The sequence below is a fragment of the Trichoderma citrinoviride genome (assembly GCF_003025115.1).
Source record: "Trichoderma citrinoviride strain TUCIM 6016 unplaced genomic scaffold BBK36scaffold_6, whole genome shotgun sequence".
NCBI classification, from domain to species: domain Eukaryota; kingdom Fungi; phylum Ascomycota; class Sordariomycetes; order Hypocreales; family Hypocreaceae; genus Trichoderma; species Trichoderma citrinoviride.
In genome coordinates this window covers 542,398-562,808 of record NW_020194714.1, presented here as the reverse complement: position 1 = coordinate 562,808, position 20,411 = coordinate 542,398, and the positions used below count along the sequence as shown (strand labels likewise).

The 20,411-nt window shown below is 54.5% G+C and overlaps 4 protein-coding genes across 4 annotated transcripts; 3 read left to right on the top strand and 1 right to left on the bottom strand.

The window, feature by feature from the left end:
- Positions 1–784: 784 nt before the first annotated feature.
- On the top strand, positions 785–5,590 carry BBK36DRAFT_1118191 (glycoside hydrolase family 133 protein; the record flags this gene model as incomplete). Its single annotated transcript, XM_024890449.1, has 3 exons — positions 785–1,014; positions 1,076–5,435; positions 5,507–5,590. The coding sequence occupies 3 exons, from the start codon at positions 785–787 to the stop codon at positions 5,588–5,590; spliced, it is 4,674 nt and encodes a 1,557-aa protein (XP_024750144.1).
- An 835-nt stretch (positions 5,591–6,425) lies between these two features.
- On the bottom strand, positions 6,426–8,653 carry BBK36DRAFT_1198532 (hypothetical protein; the record flags this gene model as incomplete). Its single annotated transcript, XM_024897040.1, has 7 exons — positions 6,426–6,732; positions 6,802–7,336; positions 7,669–7,825; positions 7,912–8,162; positions 8,245–8,304; positions 8,412–8,416; positions 8,577–8,653. The coding sequence occupies 7 exons, from the start codon at positions 8,651–8,653 to the stop codon at positions 6,426–6,428; spliced, it is 1,392 nt and encodes a 463-aa protein (XP_024750143.1).
- Positions 8,654–13,746: 5,093 nt separating this feature from the next.
- On the top strand, positions 13,747–16,606 carry BBK36DRAFT_1168343 (DUF221-domain-containing protein; the record flags this gene model as incomplete). Its single annotated transcript, XM_024895169.1, has 4 exons — positions 13,747–13,884; positions 13,966–14,130; positions 14,202–16,357; positions 16,414–16,606. The coding sequence occupies 4 exons, from the start codon at positions 13,747–13,749 to the stop codon at positions 16,604–16,606; spliced, it is 2,652 nt and encodes an 883-aa protein (XP_024750142.1).
- A 722-nt stretch (positions 16,607–17,328) lies between these two features.
- On the top strand, positions 17,329–19,787 carry BBK36DRAFT_1117355 (hypothetical protein; the record flags this gene model as incomplete). Its single annotated transcript, XM_024890340.1, has 3 exons — positions 17,329–17,446; positions 17,500–17,567; positions 17,655–19,787. 3 exons carry the CDS (start codon positions 17,329–17,331, stop codon positions 19,785–19,787), a joined length of 2,319 nt encoding a protein of 772 aa, XP_024750141.1.
- Between the last annotated feature and the right edge of the window lie 624 nt (positions 19,788–20,411).

Here is a 20,411-nt window from a genome sequence, read left to right as displayed (position 1 = left end):
TGATGGTATCGCCTTGCTGCTAGAGGGGAAAGCTAGCGGACTGTAGCTTCGCCTGGGGCTACAGTCCTTGCGGCATTACGATGGCATTGGCATGATGTCGCTGATACAGCATCGGCAGCTGATACCTGTCATCTTACCGCAATTGAGCTTTGCAGATGGGTCCCTTACTTGGGCAGCTTCCCTCGCGGTTAACCCTGGAACAAAATCACCAAAAAGTCCAGAGCAAAATCAACAGGAGCAAGAAATACCGTAGCAACCCGTCAGCACAACTTGGCGCCAGACATGCAGCGTTTTCCTTGATTTCGCGGGTGGTTCCTGGTGCCTTGGAACCGGGCTCAAGCAGCGCCCCTCCAGCAGCGCCTGCACCGTCTTGGGCCAAGTTCGACATGACAGTGACATGACACCAAGAGGCTGCCGGCCAACCAGCAGCAGCCGCTCGCTCGCTTGCGGGAAAAATAGCAGATGACTTGCGCGCGCCGAATCCCTCGTGTGTGGCCGCCCGTCTGTGCCCAAAAAGGGAGGCTTCCGGTCTGGACGTGAACTGGGAGCATCTCGCCTCTTGATCCTGCTCCCTTACCTCGCACCCGGAGCCCTCTGACCGCACGACGTTACAGCCTCCAGTCTGCTAGCCCTCTGGCACAGCGGATCACACCGGAGCCGATCCCTGCTAAGCAACCGCCTAGGCACGCCTGGAGCCCGCTGAGCGTCATCACAGCCCACCAAAGGGCCAGCTACAAAACCAGGCCGCGGGGCAGCCGCCGTTGGGCCCCTCTCCCTTTCCACCATGAGCCCAAGAATCATGACGACCACCGAGGTTTATCTGCTGCCGCTCAACGACGACGGCTCGCCTCAGGTGGCGGGAGAGTACATCTATCTCGAGCCCAAGAGCGATGATCCGCTCACGATCCGGTTCGCCATTGAGGGCACGTCGTCGGTGTGCCGCAATGGCAGTCTCTGGGTCAACATCCCGGAGCAGGGACAGGAGTTTCGGCGGGACAACTTTCGAGAGTACAAGTAAGCCAGAGTTGATATCTCGTTGATTTCTCTGGGCGAGGCTGACATACGATTTCCCCAGACTGACTCCCGACTTCAACCGCACGCTCGAAATCTCCATCCCCATCTACGAGTCCGGCGTCTTTGCCTTCTACACCACCTATGCCGAGCTGCCCAAGCTCGATGACGACGATGCTCCAAAGCCCTCCGACCGCCACGAGGCTCTGAAGAAGACGCCTGTGTACTACATCGATGTTGCTCCTCGCCTCAAGCTGGATGGCCGGCCATTGCCGCTGCCGGCTCTGTCGCTCTTCTCCATTATCAGCAAGCTCATGGGCCGCTTCCCTGGCGATTGGGAGCGGCACCTGCGGGGCATCAGCGAGAGGGGATACAACATGATACATTTTACTCCTCTGCAGGTCCGAGGAAGCTCAAACTCGCCGTACAGTCTGTATGACCAATTGGGCTGGGATCCCGCCTGCTTTCCCCGGGGCGAGAAGGACATTGAGGAGCTGGTCGAGAGTCTCGAGCAGAAGTACTCCCTGCTGAGCTTGACCGACATTGTCCTCAACCACACTGCACACAACACAAAGTGGCTAGAAGAGCATCCCGAGGCCGGTTACAATTTGGTGACGGCCCCATGGCTGCAGTCGGCTTACGAGCTTGATACAAAGCTGCTGGAGCTTGGCGGCCAGCTGGAGAAGCTGGGACTGCCCGTCGATATCAAGACCACAGAGGACCTCCTGCAGCTCATGGAGGGCATCAAGAAACACGTCATTCTCGAGCTTCAGCTGTGGGAGTACTATGCCATCAATGTCGAGCGAGATGCCGACAAAATCGTCGAGGCGTGGGTTGGCGGCAAAGCCGTCCCGCCCCAAAACGGCTCTGCTACGATGAGCGACTTTGAGCATCTCAAGACGGCAGAGCTCAAGGAACAAGTCGAGTTCATCAAGAAGTTTGCTCTCCAGGGCACTGACCGGCTAGGAGAACGATTCCGCCGGCGAGTCGAGCCCAACGTTGCTGCTACCCTGCTCTCATTTGCCTTTGGTCGCTACGAGGGCGAAAGCACAGAAACAATCAACACAACGGCTGCCAAGGCCAAGATTGTCGAGATCCTCGATGCCATCAATGTGCCCTTTTACGAGGAATACGACAGGGATCTCAACCAGATTCTGGAACAGCTCTTCAACCGCATCAAGTATGTTCGCATGGACGATCATGGGCCCAAGCTGGGCCCGATCAATGCCGCCAATCCCATCATTGAGACGTACTTTTCCCGGCTGCCTGAAAACGAAACAACAGCGAAACTCGCTCCGGGAGAGAGGGCGCTGGCGAACAATGGCTGGGTATGGGGTGGTAACGCCTTGGTAGACAATGCCGGACCCGACTCTCGCGTGTACCTGAGGCGAGAAGTCATTGTCTGGGGAGACTGCGTCAAGCTGCGATACGGATCCAGCCGGGAGGATAGCCCATGGCTGTGGGATCATATGACACAGTACGCCCGGATGCTGGCCAAGCACTTTGCCGGCTTCCGCATCGACAACTGTCACTCCACCCCTATTCACGTTGCGGAGCACATTCTGGACGAGGCTCGAAGAGTTCGACCCAACCTCTACGTTGTTGCCGAGCTCTTCACGGGTTCTGAAGAGATGGACTACGTCTTTGTGAAACGTCTCGGCATCAGCTCTCTCATCCGCGAAGCCATGCAGGCGTGGAGCACGGGAGAGTTGAGCAGACTTGTCCACAGACACGGCGGTCGCCCTATTGGCAGCTTCGAGGTGGACGACATCTCCAAGTCGGATGTCAATACGCCATCAGGCTCCCAAGGCAAATCAAACCTCACAAGGGAGATTATCCGAACCATACGACCATCACCTGTCCACGCCCTGTTTATGGACTGCACCCACGACAACGAGCCGCCTGCGCAGAAGCGTGATGCGCGAGACACGCTGCCCAACGCCGCTCTGGTCAACATGTGCTCCAGCGCCACTGGAAGCGTCATGGGCTACGACGAAATCTACCCCAAACTGGTGGATCTCGTGAATGAGAAGCGCCTCTACACGTCTGAATCGTCGAGAACCGCAACGATTAAGGTGGGCAGGGGCAAGGGCGGCATTGGTAGCATCAAGAAGCTCTTGAACCAGATCCACACCCTCATGGGCAAAGACGGCTACAACGAGACGCACATCCACCACGAGGGAGAATACATCACTGTGCACAGAGTGCATCCCGAGTCCAGAAAGGGCTACTTCCTCATTGCCCACACCGCGTTCCCCGGATACGGCAATGGAAGGGGAGAGTTCAATCCTGTGCTGCTAACGGGGACTCGAGCCAACCACCTGGGTAGCTGGATGCTTGAGGTCGATGACCGGGAGGAAACCGTCAAGGCTGTCCAGAGCGATACCAAGTTCCTCCGGGGCCTCCCCAGCCAGGTCGTAGATGTTCCTGGCATCAAGATGGAGTACCATGGTCAAGACACCACAATCTCCGTGCGGGATAAGTTCCCTCCCGGCAGCATTGCTCTGTTCGAGACCTGGATTCCGACTGCAGAACACTCGACCGGCTTGGACAACTACGTCACCTCAGGCGCCAAGGCGGCCTGGGCCAATCTGAATCTCATTGATCTCAACTTTTTGCTGTACCGGTGCGAGGCAGAGGAGAGGGATGCCACCGATGGGCAGGACGGGGTATATGATATTCCCGGCCATGGAAAGCTCGTCTATGCCGGACTGCAAGGCTGGTGGAGCGTCCTCGAAGGGATCATTCACGACAACAATCTTGGACACCCGATCTGCCAGAACCTGCGAGACGGTCATTGGGCACTGGACTACATTGTGGGCCGGATTCAGAAGCAAAGCCATGCCTTCGGCAGTGAGGGTCTCTCCGGGCCAGCAGCCTGGCTCAGGGAGCGTTTCGAGGCCATCAGGGCCATCCCTAGCTTTCTACTGCCGAGATACTTTGCACTGGCCATCCGCACCGCGTACCGAGCCAGCTGCGATCGTGCCTTTGAGCTGATGAACGAACATGTGGCCAAGGGCCAGTGGTTCCTTGGCAGCCTGGCCTTGGTCAGCATCCAGCAGACAGGACTTGTCAAGTCGGCCTCTTTGTGGCCAGACAAGCAGGTGCCCTCGATTGCCGCTGGTCTGCCGCACTTTGCAGTGCAGTGGGCGAGATGCTGGGGCCGCGACGTCTTCATCTCCATTCGCGGACTCTATCTTGGCACCAGCCGTTTTGCCGAGGCAAAGGAGCACATACTTGCCTTTGCCAGCGTGTTGAAGCACGGCATGATCCCCAACCTTTTGAGCAGCGGTGCCGCACCGCGTTACAACTCACGAGACTCGGTGTGGTTCTTCCTCCAGGCGATTCAGGATTACACTCGCTTCGCCCCCGAGGGACTTGACTTGCTCAAGGTGAAGGTCAGGCGTCGCTTCCTCCCGTACGACGACACCTGGTTCCCAGTAGATGATGAGCGAACATACTCTGTCGAGAGCACAATCGAAGAGATCATACAGGAGGCTCTCCAGCGACACGCCTCAGGAATGAAGTTCCGCGAGGCGAATGCTGGACCCCAGATCGATTCGCAGATGAGAGACGAAGGCTTCAACCAAGAGATCAAGGTCGACTGGAGCAACGGTATCATTTTTGGCGGCAACCAGTTCAACTGCGGCACTTGGATGGACAAGATGGGCGAGAGCGAAAAGGCCGGCTCAAAGGGCATCCCCGGGACTCCTCGCGATGGCGCCGCCATTGAAATCACCGGCCTGCTCTACAGCACCTTGAGATGGGTAGAACAGCTGAGCAAGCAAGGGAAGTTTGCGTACTCGGGTGTCAAGACGGCAGAGGACAAGGCCGTCTCCTGGACCGAGTGGGCTGATCTCATCAAGGCCAATTTCGAAAAGTGCTACTACGTGCCGTTGTCTCCCGAAGACGATGCCAAGTACGATGTCAATCCCAGTGTCGTCGCTCGACGAGGCATCTACAAGGATCTGTACAAGTCCGGCAAGGAGTACGAGGACTACCAGCTGCGACCCAACTTTGCCATCGCCATGACGGTGGCCACCGATCTCTTTGACCCCAAGCATGCCTGGCACGCGCTATGTCTTGCAGACTCGACGATCCGCGGGCCCACCGGCATGGCGACTCTGGACCCTGCCGACAAGGATTACCGGCCGTACTACCGGAACAGCGAGGACAGCCACGACTTTGCGACGAGCAAAGGCCGCAACTACCACCAAGGGCCGGAATGGCTGTGGCCAACGGGCTTCTTCCTGCGCGCGCTGCTCAAGTTTGATCTGCAGCGGAGGAAGACGGCCGAGGGCAGGACGGAAGCATTCCAGCAGGTGACGAGACGGCTGGCGGGGTGCAAGCGGGCGATACGCGAGAGCCCCTGGGCGGGTCTGACGGAGCTTACCCAAAAGAATGGAGAATTCTGTCCCGATTCTGTGAGTTGTCTCTTTTTCATTGCCGTCAGCCTTTTTGAGTTTTCATTATGCTAATATCGGTCTGTTTCCAGAGCCCGACACAGGCATGGTCCGCCGGCTGTCTCATCGATTTGTACATGGACGCGATGGAAGTGCAGGATGGTTTGAAGAATTGAGAGACGATGCCTTTTTAACGTACCTATGCAACACGAAGATTCATGAGTAAACGATATCAGCATGATGTAGAAAAAAAGGAAGCATCCTGGAGGGCGTGAGATTATCAAGGTAAACATGGTTATCATGAAGCCGCAAGAACATGGACGGTAAAAGAATGTGATATTTCACTCGTTCCTCTTCGACTACATGCAATGTTTGCCCACAGAGCAGAGCCACTCGTGACGAGCGCCTACAATAGAATGTTGAAATGTGTATGATATAGATGCGATATGATATGATGCGATATGACATCTCTCTGTGCCTCGTCTCACAGTCCATGCTCCGAGTCAATCCATGTCCCAGAAAGGAAGAAATTGGGTATGAAGACGCCCAAATTTCTAATTTCTCTTTCCCCCAATCCACTCCTTAACCCTTGTTTTTGAAGATACAAGCAAGATCCCATCAGCTTTAGAAAAAAAGCATACAAAACGCAACCAACGCCGCAAATCCAACGAGTAATTCAAACAGAAATGATGTTGTAAATGAAATGTATGAGAATAGGAGTAATGTGGTCGATGAGGAGCGCCTGTTCTGCTGAGCCCGTCGCGCTTTGGAAAGGCTTGAGCCTGCTGGATTTGCTGAGCTTTGTTGATGAGTTATATGTGAAAGAGTAGTCGTTTCGATCAACATGTTCTTCGGAAGAGGCGACATCTGTCCAGGATGAAAGATAAAATAAAAGAGAGTATGAAAGTTGCAAGTGTCGTAGTGCGCGTCTTGATTAGGCTGCTGTATAAAATGTCCTCATGTCATCCCATCTCTTTTCTTCATTGCCTGGAAACTCCTTTTTTTTGTTTCTCATGATGAGGAAAACGGCCACAGCTTCGCTCTCGTCGTCGTGCCGCGCTTCTCGGAGGTGGAAGTAAAGTTCGGCAGAGCGGCGGCCGCATGCGCCTTGTCCTGGTAGGTCATGGGAATGCCTGCACCGGCTTCCGCGGCGGGCACGCCAGAGCCCCAAGAGTTGGTGTTGCCGCCGCCGGCTTGTCGTCGGAGTTCGCGGTTGCGCAGGTAGCGGCGGCGCCAGATGCAGGCGCCAATCCAGATGCCGGCGATACCAACGACGAGGATGACGAGCATGACGACCCATTGCCAGTGGTTGGAGATCCTGCGGGAGAGCACGGATAGTCAGTATCTGAGAAATGAAACAAGTAAGGCTGCTGGGGTGATGGCCTACCAGTCGCCGCTCGGGGCCTGGTCTGTCCGCTGGGGAGCGGAAGGATTGCCGGTGGTGGTGGTTGTGGTGCTGGTGGTCGTGGGCGCAGCTACGTTCTTGACGTTGCAGACGCTGTGGTACCAGTTCGTGATGGAGGCGAGGCCGTTGGGGTCGCCGGTACAGGCATTGTCGCATACGCCGGCAGTGGTGGTGGAAAAGGGCGCAAGACGAGGGTCGAAGCAGAAGCACGACGTGTAGGCGGCAGGGGTGTTGGTGGGAATGGCCGGAGGCACGCAGGCGCCGTTGGCATCGTAGAGGTGGCCGCAGGCGGCTGCGCAGGCGGGCAGCTGGGCGCGATCGGCAAAGGGCACGAGGGTGGTGATGGGCGCTTGAGCAGCTGCGGGCTTGTTAGACGGACCGCTCGGAAGTGGGAGAGCAGGGAGGCTTATGATTACCCATTGTGACGTGGTGGAGCGGGCGATGAAGGCGCAGAGGCGGGAGGAGGAGTCGAAGAATATGTACGATGAAGATCCGTCACGGAGGATGAGAGAAACCGCTTGAGAGATTGTTGACGCCTGCGTCAAGTCCTAAGCAATGGAGAAAACGAGAGAGATGTCGAAAAGTTTTGTTGTTTGTTTCAGAAACGACGCTTGGTCAAACACCGTGCGTGGGTCGAGATGCGCGAGCGAAGAGGAGAGAAAGAAAAAGACAAAGGTGAAAAAAATTCGGGAAAATCGTCGTCCAGTTAGGCGAGGGCCAAGCGAGTCGTATTTCCGTCTTCAGGACCGGATCCTATTCTCTCCTCGAGAGGCCTTGCTTTTCTTTCCGTCTTCGTCGTGGCTTGGGCGATTGTGGAGAGGACACAGAGAGTTCGGCGTTGAGCGTGACCGGCAGTGGCGGAAACGGCGCGTGTCGGGCGAGCGAAAGGGAAAACGAAGCGACAAAGTAGCGAAAGGAAGTCCGACGCGGAAGGGCCTGGCGATGGACGCGAGTTTGGTGTTTTGGCGGCGAGTCGAGGTCGAGGAATGGCGAGGACGAGCGTCAGCTCGAGACGAAGGGGAGGAGAGAAGGAAAAATAGAGTGGAAGCGCAGGGACTGGAATGGGTGGAGCGTGTGTCCAGCAGTCGGGACTCCGTAATAGTGGGAGGGATCCCTCGGATCAGTGGACGCTCCAGCACTTGGCGCCTGGCCGTATTGGCTGTGGCGCCCTGGTTGGGCTTCCGTTTCCAACTGACACAGCCCACGAGCGCTAAGACGGGCCCCGTCAGGAGCCAACGAGGGCCTGTGGAAGCCCGTATTCAGGCCATGGGGGGGTGCGTCAGCGGGAAATGCGGCCTGGGGAGGGTCTGACGGGGGGGGGGTGAGCAGGAGGAGGAGGAGCCCTGAGGATAGTAGGTGAGGAGTATAGGTTTCGTGCTTGACGATGAGATTGATATCACGATAAGAGGCTGAAGAAATTTCAACTTGATGCGCGTGAAAGGATGCACTGCACAAGACGTGAACATGTATAGGGTGAGCCCTCCGCTAACAGCTGTCGGTGTATTCGCAGTCAAGACGACAGATGTTAGTGCGTCCTCATGTCGTATTCTTTCGATAGCGGAATGCGGAGAGGGCGGGTAAATGCAACCGACTGTCACTGCTAGGGGTGCAAGTATCCGTACAAAGTGCATACAGCCGCGGACAATCAAACAATTACTAAGAACAGACGCAACACCACAACGAACGAGTTGATCCTCGCAGCCAACACAACTCGCAGAATCCCAAGATACACGTAACTTGCAAATAGTCATTCTCACAACCGCCGTCTCCCGTCAATATGCAAGTCCTTCAGACAAGTGTTTCGTCCCTTGGCCCCTAATGCCCCATACGTCATTTCTGCGCGCGGTCGGTACCGGTACCTGCACACTGGACAGCTCAAGTTGTGCCTTACCTTATCGATTGCCCGCGGATCATGTGCCGAGACTGGAAGGTGCAGTTACATAATGCCGACGGAACCACCACACACTCCAAGAAGAATAAACCCTCATCCTGTCCTTCTTTGCCTGACCAACGACTTCAAGGCTGGAGCCGTGCGCGACAGAATCCCGAGGCTGACCACCTGCTAATATTACATCTTGTGCTTGGTGCCTGGCAGCAGGTACGTGCCCGGTGGCAGTCGCACGTCTCTCACCCCCTGTCACCCATCTATGATCTCCGAAACAGGGGCTCAGCAGTGATTGGGTCCGTCATCTCAATTCTCGTTCTAGCCTCGTGCTCGTGTTCGCGCCGGGACCCTGCCCATTAGCCGGGGAAACAAAGTCATGACCAGGAACCGTCTTCGATATTGCTTCCACCGCTCCCTTGTTCACTACTGCGGCTCGTCTCGTGGCATCTATATGGCCTGCCCTCTGCTCCATATTCCGACACTCCGAAGAGCACCTGGCAACAGTGCGGGGACTCAGAAGCCATCACCGCTATGGCCCGATTCCATCCCGTCTCGGGGCAATCCTCGGCCTTGTGCTGGCGGAAGAATTCTCGATGCTGCTTACCTACTACAGGCCGTTACGAGGCTCGGAGGATGAGTACTATCCCGTAACCAACCAGGACCTACAGGATCCTCCGGTACGAAGTATATGCAGGCCTGAGGCTGTGCCAAGCAGTACGACGCTCTCGACAGCTACTCGTTCTGGCACCTACAGATTACTACATACAAAGTACAAGGGACACCGCAAATCCGAAATTTCCGTCAAGACATGTTTTAAATCTCCTATTCGAGTTTCGTTAATGCTCAGCCTCAGCCTCAGCATCTGCATGAAGGGCCGTGCTCAATTTCAAACTCATTCCCCCAACCGATTCGCCCTATCATATCAAACTTGGCGATGGTACCCGGATCAGAAATAATCCCACGAGACGCAAGTCGAAAACACTATACAACTACCATTCTTAACTCATTCACGACCACCGATTCAATGTATCTCCTGAGATTCACCCACTTCCCCGGAGCCTACGGGGCAAAGTCCACAACGGCCGCGAACATCACAAGGCTATTTGCCGGAGCCTTGAGTGGCCACCGTTGACCTGTCATCATCGTTCTTGGCTTTTGTATTTTGTCGACCGTCTTGGTTGCTCGTTGCAATGCCAATGACAGTCCCAGGAGCCAGCCAGGGATCACACTCAGTCGTGAATCTTTGGATCCCGTATGGCACCTGCGAGACGGCTAAACTCGATTGTGTTAGCATTCTTCTCTCAACCATCCGGAGATTGCATGTCTTGTTGGTCTTGGGAAGGGACCCACTGGGCTTATTCTTTGCTTGTGGCTTTGCCTGCGAGGTAGTAACGCTGTCTTGAGGCATCTTGTACGGATGCAGACCGCTCTCAGGTCAGAGGATTTATATCAGTTGCAAGAAGCGGTGATCTGGTGCTGTTTGGCAGAGTGTTGAGCTCAAACCTCTGAGAACACGGGCTCTTCTCATCGGGAGACCCTCTCTCTTTATACTTGTCGATTCTGCTTCTCCGGTTCCCATCTGATGGAAAACCCCAACCCGCGGTCGTCTTCTACAGGAAACTTCCTCTCGGCCAATCCCAACATGTCACATATCGCTCAGCCCACCGCACGGTCCATTCTGTACATGTGTGTAAAGAACACGCCTTCATATATGGCCGTCTATTGGCGGCAAGTCTGCATTTATGAAGCTGACGTGCACTTCGGCCCTTATCATACAATACACGGAAGCACAGCATGGATGGTTGTGCCTAGACTATGCTGCTCGACCGGGATCATGCGGGATCGGAACTTCAGCGTGTCTTGGGCATGCATTGCATCGGTTGGGCGGAACGGCCAAAGAACGTTGTCGTTTGTGTAATGGATCTGGCGCAGAAGTCTCTTGGTGTCAATCTTGACCTGTTTTGATATGAGCTTATGCTGATGTCTCAAGATCTAGGCTCCATCGAACACTCATCCCAGCTTCTCTGCTCCTAGAGGAAGCCCTCAGTCCTCTTGTCAAACATCCAGCCACTGCTACACACGTCCATCGCTCGAATTTCCTTGCTCGTCATCTTTATGCCAAGGACATCATTCTCGCCCCCCTGGTATTTCGTGCTGCTATGCGGTTGGAGCGATGAGGTGGAGATGGCTCGCTGAGATGTTCTATATGTTACCTTTGTGGTAGGTGCTTTTCGGTGACGTGTTTGGTTGAGCATAATCTTGAGACATGCTGCAACGGGCGGCTGCAGTGTACGACAGAAGCAACGAATCTACATGGGAGAGCATGCTATCTCATCGAGCGTCCACCTTCTCCTGCTTTCACCGCTCCTTGTTCTCTACCAAGCAGGAAGAAGTTGGCCTGGCCTCTTTCCTCGACATGATTCACAACAGTCAGAGTGAGGACTCCCGACAGTATGCTGTCGGTTGCTATTCGCAGCTTGGAATGCTATACGACGAGCTTTGGAGGAGTCACGGTGATATCGTCCCAGCAGTTTCATGAGGTAGAGATAACCTTTGACCGCTCCGTGTCATGCTTCTACCCCACAATCTTATTTTCCCTCTGGCCCTTCCGAGGCATCAGACTGAGAAGTGCCGAAGCCTTGGATGTTGGGCCGCTACCCGTGTTTCTTGGGACAGTGGGAGAAAAAAGAAGCAAAGTATCAGCCCATGAAACCATTTGCCGACGGGCTCGTGCCTCCGATAGGGCCATCCGTCCACTCAGCATCCGCCATGCCGAGGCAGGGCTCATATGGGGTACAGCATCTGACAAAGATCCTTTTCCTGCGGCAATGGTTACTCTCGAGACTCCCTCGCAGAATCTCGAACTTCTGGTCGGTCGTACTACACTAACGCAGGGGCACTCGACGCCAAGCCACGGTACTCCAGTCAGGCCACATTCTTCAAGTATGCTTCTGATTTCCAGCTGTCCGGTGAATGATGCGTTGTTTGTATCAGTCTGTCGCCCAGCAACAAGGCTTGGCAAAGCCAAGACTAGGGCCTCTATGCACGCGCTTCACAGACGACATATTGCTTTCGTGTCGTGATATGGCTATCATGTGCCTCTGCGAGGTCCTGCAACGTCCGCCTGCGTTTCTTGTCTGCAAATTTATGCAGCTTGACGGAATGGGCCATGTTGATGCCACTTGGATCCTCCCAGCGGCACCGCCCTTGCGTCCCTTTGCTGAGGTTCGGCTCCCAGAAGGGCAGCCCTAAAGGAAGAAGCATCCAATATGGCAAGGATTACGTGGCTATCATGGTAGGCAGACCATTATGGCTGAAGATTCACGCCCAAGAAGCCCAGCTTGTCCTTGCCCGGCTTTCTGTGGAACAGCACAGGACCAGCGGAAGCTGTTCCCGGTCTGACACAGTCTCAGAATGCCAAGCACATGATCAAGGCCGTTCCTGCGAACAACGGCCAACTTCCTCTTCGGTGAGAGCATGAAGCCCTGTGCCACACCCGCTGGTGGGTTTCTGGTCGATATTGCGCCTTTCCCACGTCTCACAAGCTCTTCCAAAACAGTGATCCAATGGCAGGCAGTGGAGGTTTGAAAGCTTGTTTACCCTTTACTTCGTGAACAGGCACCTTGGAATTATAAACTTCCTTGGAGATCACTCAAACGGTTTCCATATGCTGTGGCACCCCAGGCACATGCTTTTCACATGGGGCTTGGCCAATTGCCGGATGATATGCGACGCCGAACAGTGGTTGGAAGGCAACCAAGTCGCAGATTTCACTGGCTGTAGGACTTTGGGATGAGGTCAACTCGGTTTCTGTTATGATGACACGGCGGCCTCCAACGAGGACTTTTCTGGGCAAGGCATGGTAATTTGAACGGTATATTCGGAATGTGCCACGGAATGGATTCTGTGTCGCAATGTGTCGGTTCAACTCGTCGGGCCCGAATTTCGATGGCTATGCGTTATTACCGCCGAGCTTCTCCCCATGGAGGGGTTGCGTCCTCGGGTTGCGGTCATGATATACATGGACTGAGCATGAGATGTCGTGAACAATGAGGTGAGAATGGTTGTGAAACTCGGGGTTTTGAGTTGAATCCCTCCTGTCTGCGTTGTCAACTGGATGCGACGAAACTGCCGCTATAGGACCCCAGGACTCATGGCGCGTGAACGGGCGAGCTTGAACAGGACTAACCCATAACAATTGGACGCATTGTAAAAATCGATAGCGAAACTGTTTGCGATTTTCTCACGAGAGGATAAGACGGGGGTTCTGGATTGGTTGAAAAAGGGGCATCATATGTCTCGTCTGGGCTCTTTATCCCCAATCGCTGCATGGTTCATCACAGAAACCCCCACGATGCTCCGGATAATTGGATATGTAGGGTCTGCTTCTACCCCATACATTCCAGCTGATTGGAGCTGTATCCATTGCTACTTGCCTAGCTGGGACGTTGGGTTGTGGTGTTTGCCGCTTAGGCAGAGCGATGGGAGCCCAACGACGAGACCAATGGACGTCTGATCGGACCACTTTGAGAGGAGGAGTCATGGCCAATGGGGACAGAGCCACGTGGATTGGATATTGAAGTATCTTTTGGGGGTCTGCATTTGAACGCTTTTTTATGGATTGGTAGAGCGTCTCAAAGTGAAGTATTGACCTTTGTGTTGACATGAAAGTGCAGCCTCCAGGTTAAGTTGTCTGACTTGGTGACGTCCCTCTGATTGTGGCTGTGGTGGCGGTGTGCATCGTCATGGATGCATTCATACAATCAGTGCTGGTTTGCCACCCAGAGCAGCAAAGCAGTTCACCTGGAGCAGCTCAGGGTGCTGTAACTTGCAGCGCTCGAGTGCTGTAGCAGCAAAGTTAGTGCATGAATCGTGCATCAAGCTAAAAAGCTACGTCACAAGACTTTTCCCCTAACAACAGAATCTTGAAACCCACCTTTCCTATGCAACCTCTCCTTGTCCTTGTTCGCGGAGCTTCTGCTTCTTCCTCTCTCGACTCTCGCCTCTTCTGCAGCCCGGACACGGGAGGAGAATGAAGCATCATGTTCGGGGACAACGTGAAACCAGACAAGTGCGATGGCGAGGACTACGTCCGGCCGGCGTCCAAGACGGTGCGCGACCTCGAGGTGCAGCTGGTGCTGTCGCTGATTCTGGGTGTCGGCGCCCTGATTGCCTTTTGCGTGAGTGAGATGCCACAAACATGCCGCATTCTTTCGATGGTCGCTGCTGGATGCTAATTGAGCCTGGTTGGATGCTTCTAGATCCTGCGCCCGCGATGGCCGACGCTCTATGCCGCGCGCAAGAGGCGCCTTGATCCCAACATTGGCCTGCCCGCGCTGACCGACTCTTTCTTCGGATGGATCCCCAGGCTGTACAATGTGTCTGAGCAGCAGATTCTGGCGTCGGCGGGACTCGATGCGTTTGTGGTGCGTATTATCGGCGGTTATCGAGGTCAATTTGCGAGGAGGACAGGCGCGACTAATACGTGGTTATACAGTTTCTGACCTTTTTCAAAATGTCCACCCGCATCTTCGCCATCATGGCCTTCTTCGCCGTGGTTGTCCTATGGCCGATCAACTACAGCTATCGCAACTTCTCACCGCTTCTGGGAGGCAATAACACGGCCGGCGACGATGGCGACAATTGGGACGACCTGTATAAGCCGGTTGGCTTGCCTCTGGGCTCGGCATCGCTGGCCGCGGCGGGAGATGGAGTGCCAAAGGACAAGAGCCGAGAGAGGACGTTCCTATGGGCCTACGTCTTCTTCACCTACTTCTTCGTCGCATTGACGATTTACTTCATCAACAAGGAGACTATCCGTATCATTGGGTACAGGCAAGATTATCTGGGGTCACAGTCCACTCTTACGGACCGGACGTTTCGCCTTACTGGCGTACCGTCATCGTTCAGAACCGAAGCGCGCATACGAGCCGTCATCGAGAAGCTCGGCATTGGCAAGGTCGAGGCCGTATCAATCTGTCGAGACTGGAAGGCGCTGGACGAAATCATGGAGGAGAGGAACAAGATCCTTCATAAGCTGGAGGTGTCTTGGGCGCGTTACCGCAAGCAGCAGCGGCACTTGGCCGCCAATGGTGGCAACGACCGAAATGGCCATACGGAATCTTCACGGAACGACTCACACATTAGCGAAGGTGATGAGGAGACTGGCGAGAACTGGCGGCTCTTGGGAGACGATTCGGAGCAAGCTCACGTCCACCTCAGCGAAGGCGATCGACCGCAAGTTTCGCTGCGATATGGCTTTCTTGGACTCCGAAGTCGAAGGGTCGATGCCATTGACTATTACGAGGAGAAGCTCCGGAGACTCGACGACAAGGTGCACGACGCGCGGAAGAAGGAGTACAACACTACGGATATGGTGCTCGTGACCATGGACTCTGTCATGTCTTGCCAGTTGGTCGTGCAGGCCCGCATTGATCCTCGACCTGGACGGTTCCTGACCAAGGCTGCGCCATCGCCGTCGGATATCGTGTGGAAGAACACATATGAACCTCGTGCGGTGCGACGGATCAAGGCCTGGACGATTACTCTCTTCATCACAATTCTCACCCTTGTCTGGATCTTCCCTACGGTATTTCTGGCTTCTTGGCTCAGTATATGCACTATTCAGAAGATCCTGCCCTCCTTCTCCGAGTGGCTCGAGTATCATCCCATTATCCACTCCCTGCTTCAGAACGGCGTCCCTACCTTGGTGGTGTCGCTGCTCAACGTTGCTGTCCCATATCTCTACGACTTCTTGTCCAACCGCCAGGGGATGATCTCTCATGGCGACGTTGAGCTGTCGCTCATCTCCAAGAACTTCTTCTTCACCTTCTTCAACACCTTCTTCGTCTTTGCTGTTTCGAAAACGGGAGTCGACTTTTGGAGCGTGCTCCAAGACTTTCTCAAAGACACAAGCAAGATCCCTAGAGCCATCGCGGCTGATGTGGAAGAATTGTCCGTCTTCTACATCAGTTTCATCATCCTGCAAGGCATTGGCCTGATGCCCTTCCGAATTCTGGAGGTCGGAAGCGTCTTCCTCTTCCCAATCAACCGCTTCCTGGCTCGGACCCCGCGAGACTATGCGGAGCTTAAGAAACCGCCTGTGTTCCAGTACGGCTTCTATCTTCCAACCTCGCTGCTCGTGTTCAACCTGTGCATCATATACAGCGTGCTGAGGTGGGGATTCGCCATTCTGATCTTTGGAACAATTTATTTCGCGATCGGGTATTTCACTTTCAAGCACATGCTCTTGTATGCGATGGACCAGCCGCAACATGCGACGGGAGGCGCGTGGCCGATTATTTGCTACCGCATCGTCGTCGGGCTCGTCGTGTTTGAGATTGTTATGGTTGGCCAGATTGCATCCCTCTCGGCTTTTATACAGTCGGTGGCTGTCTTTCCTCTCATCCCCTTTTCGATCTGGTACAGTTACTACTTCAAGAGGCGGTATGTCCCGTTGATGAAGTACATTGCCCTGCGAGCCATCAAGCCCGCAGAAGGCTCTGGCGCAGATGAGGCTGTTGTGGATGAGGAGGAGTCTGATGACGTTAGCCCGGATCGCTCTCAATCACGAGAGATGCTACGTAGAGGCAGCACGTTGGACGAACTCAAGGAGAAGGGCTTGACGTTTGTCAACCCGAGTCTCGTGGTGCCGTAAGTACCACTCTTTCAAATCTATATGAGCCGCATGCTAACATGACCAATTTCAGTCTCGAGCGCCCGTGGGTTTACACTGATCCGCCCCCGATCGTAATGACTGACGAGGAATCAGAAGACGGTTCCGCGGACGGGTCTGAAGAAGACCAGCCCACACTGGTGCTGCCCAATGCAGACAGCTCTTTAGGCATTGGGGATGATAACGTGTGGCTTAACGCAGCGCGACGTGACCGAAACTCAAGATGAGCCGAACACGAGATTGACTTGAGATGGGCTGCGTTTTGTGAAGGGCCTTTACTTGGGTATGCGAATACGGTGGCCGCACTATCTGGGGATGTCGAACCTGCTGTTTTCTGCTCATTAATTTTTCGTTTCTCATACCACGGCGTTATCGATTCATGGCTGATTCTTACTACCTTCCCTGTTCGCGACGTTCCCTTGCAATATCTCTTTCCTTCCACGTTGGCTGCAGTTCCCTCTTGCCCTTTGCCGCTTTTACATATGGCAAGAACGATACCACTGAAATAGTTAGATAGCGCCTTTCTTTGCATGACTTATATGAGTGTTAGTTTGAAGGAGGAGCGATGGAGATTGATGAAGGAGAGCTCGACAAGAAGTTAATTTACGTCAACAAGAATGTCTACATGGGCGTATCGCCGTTTCCTGCTGAATACGAAGCATCGCTTATCTGCATCCACCCACTTACCTGTTCTTGACACCCTCACGACCAACCTAAGTTATCACAACATACGTTCTTTTATCAAGTATTGCCCCTGACCTGGAAGAGCACCACAGAGAAAACATACATATACCCAGAAAAGGAAATTGCGAGAAGCCTCCTGTCCTGGAGGCCAGCCTGCAAGACGTCCTCGCAAATCTTCGTCTCGAGAGGCGTTGCCGGAGCTCGGTCGACGAGATCGAGAGGATCTTGGCAGCGACCCGCGAGCATGAGCACGCCTGACGAGACCATGGCCGTCGTCGCGATGGTGACGAGCGGCGACAGGAGGATCTATGCGCTTCCCGGGCAGTTGGCGGATGTGGAGAAGATCTTTGGGGGGGAGTATGGGAGCGAAGAGGACGAAGATGGTGAGCTCAAATCTGATGGTGTAGAGAGAAGTACTAATGTGTGACTTGAGGAGTAGATGTTCCTGGCGCTATGCAATTACCCAACGAGCTGCTGCAGCAGATCTACTACCACCTGTCTCCCGTGGACTTTGATGCGGCGAGACACACGTGTCGAATTTGGTACCTCGCGTCGTTGGACCGCGAGCTGCTTACGAGCATGCTGAAGCAGGGAGGATGGTGGAGCAGCATGCTGAGCATCCTATCACCTATGAGAAGAGCGTCGGCTTCGAGCCTCAGCCGTGAGGACATCATGAGCAAGTGGCTAGCACGGGAGTGCAACCTGTTGGGCGAACAGCACCGGTGGCAGCATAGGCCTGCCTTTGTGGAAGTTGGACACACGGATTTTAGTGCCGCGGTGCCTGGAAGTACGCCTGGGAATTTGCATGGGGCCATGAGCTTTACTGTGAGCCTGTGTGGCAGGTTCCTGATGGCGGTGCATGGCCGCGTCGTCTACATATACGAACTGAACCATGTGTGTTTCCCAGAGCGGTTGATGTGGGCATTGCCGATTCGGCGGAGACAGGGGATGCCGTTGGGGCTGTTAAGGCCTGTGACGAGAATCTTGTGTCCGCGAAGAGTGATTTCGTGCAGCATGGATGCGTCGGCAGAGCGATACTCTGTGGCCTTTCTGATGGAGGGACGCGTTGGCATGGTGTGTGATATTATGGCGGAGAGAACGGGCACGTCGAGCCCTTCGACGCCTCAGACGGATGAGGCGCCTGCTACTGGGGAGTATGCGGCAGACACTTCCTTTGCATTCGCTTCTGCGATTGCATCTTCGTCTACCTCAGCTTCTGCTTCGGCATCCGCATCCTCATCCGCATCAGCAGCTTCGTCATCGACGCCCTGTGTATGCCAGAATCGGCTGCCTTGTCTGCCTGTGCCACTGGAGGAAGGCCCGAGATCGGTTTATCGCAACATCTGCCATCCAGACGACCCTCCTCGATCGGTGGCCATCTGCCCCCAGAGAAAATGCGTGGCGTTCGGATGTTCCGCTGGGATTGAACTGCATTGGGTCGATGCCATGACTGGTCAGGATCTCAGTAGATGGTTCCCGCTCACATCTCCGAGCGACTTTCTCTACTTCCTCCCGCCACGCAGGGGAGTCGACACGCCAAGAAAGCTGAGGTTAATCAGCTCAGCTGCTGGCTTGGGTGGTCCCATGGACTTACTCGAGGGCATTGTCCACGGCTTCAGCACTTCGCTGTTGGGGACAGGCAGCACGGCCGTGGTGTCCTGCCTTGATGCCGAGTCTTGGTACTTGCGGCATGGCCGAGACGTTTATCTAGAGGCCAGCGGATCGAACGGCCGTGCTAATGAAGACGACGATGAACGTCTCCTGAGCCGTAATGTGCCGAGAGACAGCCCTCTTCGACGCCTGGTTGCTGCTAGTGCAGATCACTTCCGGGCAGTGCCGCTGAGCGATGGTTACCATATTTTGTTTACCGATCCTCGCACGGGGAGTCTCTGTTTGGGGACTGATGCTCCCGTGGGATCTCTTACTCGTCTTCTCCGAAAACTGTGGTTTCGCCCCCCTCCACAAGCACATTCGCCTGTGCCGCTCCTGTATACTGCTGGAGCTGATACGCGGCATGGTGTCCGTGTCGTAGCGACTTTTGCTGCTGGCCGACGAGGCGACGGAGACTCCAACCAGCAGCTCATTGTGTTTTACACAGTGCCTCCCGACATCTTTCATGACATACGCCGAACTGATGGGGAAGCTCGATCTGCCGGATATCGCCCCCGTGGCGACCGCGAATTCGGTCGTCCTGAGCCGGTATACGGCGCCATCGACTTGCTGAGCGATCCATTTGGGGATGATTGCCCATACCCAGTCGAGATACATGGACAAGTGGTGGCGGTGTGCGGCAATCTGACCGAAATCGCGCTCAACTCGTCCCCAGACCTGATCATCTGGGCATTTGCTGCCGAGGGATGGGCCAAAACCTGGGCGTTGAACACCGGGAGATGTCAGTCAAAGCTGAGGTATGCTGCTCAGCGAGATGGCAGTATTCGACAAGTCGATGCGGACGGCGATGTCCTCATGGCCGGACGCGCTCAACCGTGGGAGCAGTCTTCGGGATTGAGTTCGCTGGACTTCAACCTCTTTGACGGCGCACACACGAGTGACCTTGATGATGAAGATCCACCAATGGCGCAAGGACCGTATTGCTGGGGCAAGAGATGCCACGTCCGGGGGCAGATTTGGGAGATGCAGGATGATGTGGCTGATGCTCTGAGCATTGACATGATTGAGGAGGTGGGGAGCATTACGCGGGTGAACGTCGAGCTCTTGTCCTAGGGATTCTTGGGTTATTGTAGCAGTATAATTAGTGGAACATGATTAGTATCTATATCTTATCAGAAGAATTACGCCTTTGCTGGATCAAGAACGGTGTCCAATGGTTGCTCAGATGAAAACGCGTGATAGAGGAGACTGGGACGGCGCTAATGAAGCCTTAGGTGAGGTTAAAAATGCTGTGAAAATCCAAAAAAAAGCAAAAAACGGCAATTCCAGGAACAGTTGAAGACTAGTTGTTTGAACAGTAATGGCCCGTGCCACAAGCTACAGTTACCCTCAAGGTCGGGTTTGCCATACGCCTGCACTTCAATTTTGAGTTACAGTGCCGCACGTTAGCATAATATACTATCAAGAGAAATAGCATAACACGGGGATGATATGACGCATCTCACAGTCCCTTCACGGCTGTTCATAATTGCATACTTCGTAAAGAGGTTCGCTGCTGCAATTACGACATATCAGCATAGCTCTAGACCTGGGATACCGGCTTGTGATACTGCTAACAGCGTACGTGATGTGCTATTCGGCTGCACTGGGAAATGTGGTGTGCATCTAGCTGGGCACAAGCCATTACTCCATTACTGTTCTAATAGGAATATTTAACTGTTCGAATAGGACGACTCT